We start from the raw sequence: 2,570 nt of genomic DNA, 5'->3' as shown, positions 1-2,570 counted from the left end.
AGGAGTGTTATGGAGCTTGATCTTGATTTCTCAGATGTCAACTTGCATGACAAGTTCCCAGAAGACAACGATGCATGTGCTGAGTTAGTCTCTGACTTTTATGATATGTATCCATCTTCATTGGATACATTGAGGCTCACCGGATGCAATTTTTGATCCAACTAAGCTCAAAGAATTTAAGCGTCTTCGCAATGTGACCATTGCAAGGATTGCCATGGAGGATGAAATGTTGCAAGAGTTAATCAAGAATTGTGATCACGTGGAGGACCTTTCTTTGATCAGATTGACTGCAACATATATAATTCGGATCGCTGATGAAAAAGGAGTGCTCAAAAGATTAACTATAGAACACTGCCATTCTGAAGAAACCGGATTTGTTGAGATAGAGGCTAGGAACTTGAAGTACTTCAACTACCGTGGCAAAGTCAAGTTATTTACCATTGAAGCCCCTAAAGTGGATGAGGTGGCATTTGATTTCTCTTCAGAAGAAAAATTCACTGGTGATGAGGGGTGTCTCCTATCAGAAGTTATCAGCTCATTTGTCACAGCGAAAGAGATCACTGTATGCAGCTATACCAGTCAGGTTTGGCATTCTCATTCCCATCAATGCATATATTCAATTTAAATGTTGCTCAAAATCATTTTCACTGACAAATGACATTTATCGCATATTTTTCTGAAGGTGTTACCTCATGGAGATGATCCACTACGTCTGCCCGCTTTAAATCAAATGCTTGGGCATTTGATACTAAATAAAGGTAGACCATGCATCCAAATGAGCTGCCTGGCTTTGTGCTCTTGCTAAGAAGTTACCCTGAATTGGAGAACCTTACTGTTATAATGGATGATGTCAAACTGATTGAAGTAAGTGAACTTTGTAGGTTAATTAATTTCTTAACTGGTGTTTACACATCTTTATTTTTGGGTGTCAATAGTATAATTTCTGAAATTTAATTTGATTTGTCTGTGGTCAGGGGATATACTTATCCATTCAACAATAGACCTGCGAATGCTGCTGCTTTTTGGGACTCTACAAATAACAACCATAACATGCCTGAATCGCCATCTGAAAAAGGTCACTGTGCAAGGGTTTTAAAGGGACTGCTAATGAGTTAGCATTTCTGAAATTTCTGCTGAGGAAATCCAATGTTCTGAAAGATATGATTCTTGAAGTTGCTAAAGTTTGGCAACATTGAGAATCGTTACCGCTACATGGGCCTTGCACAAACCCTGCATGGGTTTTGAATAATGCTTCCCCAGACGTCACAACAACTATTCGCTAGAAAGAGAAGCTGCAGCGAGGGAGATCATAACCACTATCTATCCACTCATTTTGAACAGAAGAGTTCGCTTGCCATGAGCCATGTTATGTTAAGCTCTTAAGTTAATTTGTTGGTTGTTTTCTGTGTGGTGTTATATTTCTATTGGATTGATCAATGAATATTTATGGATTAAATAAAATATGAATAATAAGGCGATAAGCGTCTTTTTATATGAATATATACAGATCAAAAGATCTTTGGAATCCCGACGATGCTCACGGCATGTCACGAGCATAAGAATAGTATAAAAATCCCGGGTGAACAGTGTATGAACAGTCGGTGAATAGTAATGTCGAGGAAGGGATTTGAACCCATGACCTCCTCCTTATATTTAGGTGTCATACCATTGGACTATCCAATTTAAGATTGAAGTTTGAAGTAATTACTTGTTGTTCTTAAATATAAATGATAAATTTAATACATGAAGTTCATTACAAAAGTCTGCCACTGATGATGTGTAAGTGGGGACCGACAACCAGCGCTAGAAGTTACTTTTTAAGGTTGCATCTCTCTCTCCTCCTCTCTATGCAAGGATGGTTTTGTATGTGGATGCTTTGATCTTCTTCCTCTCCCATCCTGATCCTCCTCATCCTCTCATTCTTTTCTTGTTTTCTTTATATGCTTTTATTTTTGAAAAATTCGATTAGATGAATCCCTCAGTCTACGCAGCGCGAAGCACATCGCGGTCGCGCTGAAACTGCCTCCCCATACGTGCACGTCCTTGGATTCTAGTGCTTGTCATTTTTCTTAAAATAAATAAATAAATAAATAAATAAATAAAATCCATTAGATCTATAGGAAGGAATTGATCCAAAGTTTCCTTACCTCTTTGGCTTGTTTTCTTTTTGGATATAGTAGAGACCTTTTAAGAAGAAAATACAGCGAAGATGAAGGTAAAATAATTCCTAATAAAATACGCCAATCCATGTCTTATCTTTTAAGTTAATTTGTCGTATTTGGTATTGATAAATTAACAGAAATCAACTAGAGTTTGAATTAAGTATTGTTTTTATTATGATGATACTAGATTTTTATTACTATATTGTTAATTTTGCTGCTTAAAGGTTATTTAAAGTCTGGTTTAAGTAGAAACATTAATCAAAATTGAAACCAATAAAAATTATTGTGCTAGGACAGAATTTATCATTATCGTATGCATGTTGAAGGTTGTTTTTAATCATTTTATAGAGTCACAATCTTTTTAATTTTATTGTAAAAACTACACAAAATCCTTGTATATGTGGAATA

At 36.0% G+C, this 2,570-nt stretch overlaps 1 protein-coding gene across 1 annotated transcript; it reads left to right on the top strand.

The window, feature by feature from the left end:
- Nucleotides 1-214: 214 nt before the first annotated feature.
- Nucleotides 215-1,096, top strand: LOC120254311 (F-box protein At3g62230-like). Its single transcript, XM_039262434.1, has 3 exons — nucleotides 215-583; nucleotides 683-758; nucleotides 975-1,096. The coding sequence occupies exons 1-3, from the start codon at nucleotides 215-217 to the stop codon at nucleotides 1,094-1,096; spliced, it is 567 nt and encodes a 188-aa protein (XP_039118368.1).
- The last annotated feature ends 1,474 nt before the right edge of the window (nucleotides 1,097-2,570 follow it).

This window comes from Dioscorea cayenensis, unplaced genomic scaffold (assembly GCF_009730915.1).
Source record: "Dioscorea cayenensis subsp. rotundata cultivar TDr96_F1 unplaced genomic scaffold, TDr96_F1_v2_PseudoChromosome.rev07_lg8_w22 25.fasta BLBR01000417.1, whole genome shotgun sequence".
Lineage (NCBI taxonomy): Eukaryota > Viridiplantae > Streptophyta > Magnoliopsida > Dioscoreales > Dioscoreaceae > Dioscorea > Dioscorea cayenensis.
Note: the sequence above shows the minus strand (reverse complement) of the source record. Positions and strands in the feature narration are given on the sequence as shown.

Bases quoted from the DNA above. Each gene is read 5' to 3' on its own strand.
- LOC120254311 (XM_039262434.1), top strand. From the start codon at position 215: ATGGAGGATGAAATGTTGCAAGAGTTAATCAAGAATTGTGATCACGTG. The intron at 584-682 runs GTTTGGCATTCT...ATTTTTCTGAAG, and splicing joins TATGCAGCTATACCAGTCAG to GTGTTACCTCATGGAGATGA. The intron at 759-974 runs GTAGACCATGCA...GTCTGTGGTCAG, and splicing joins GCATTTGATACTAAATAAAG to GGGATATACTTATCCATTCA.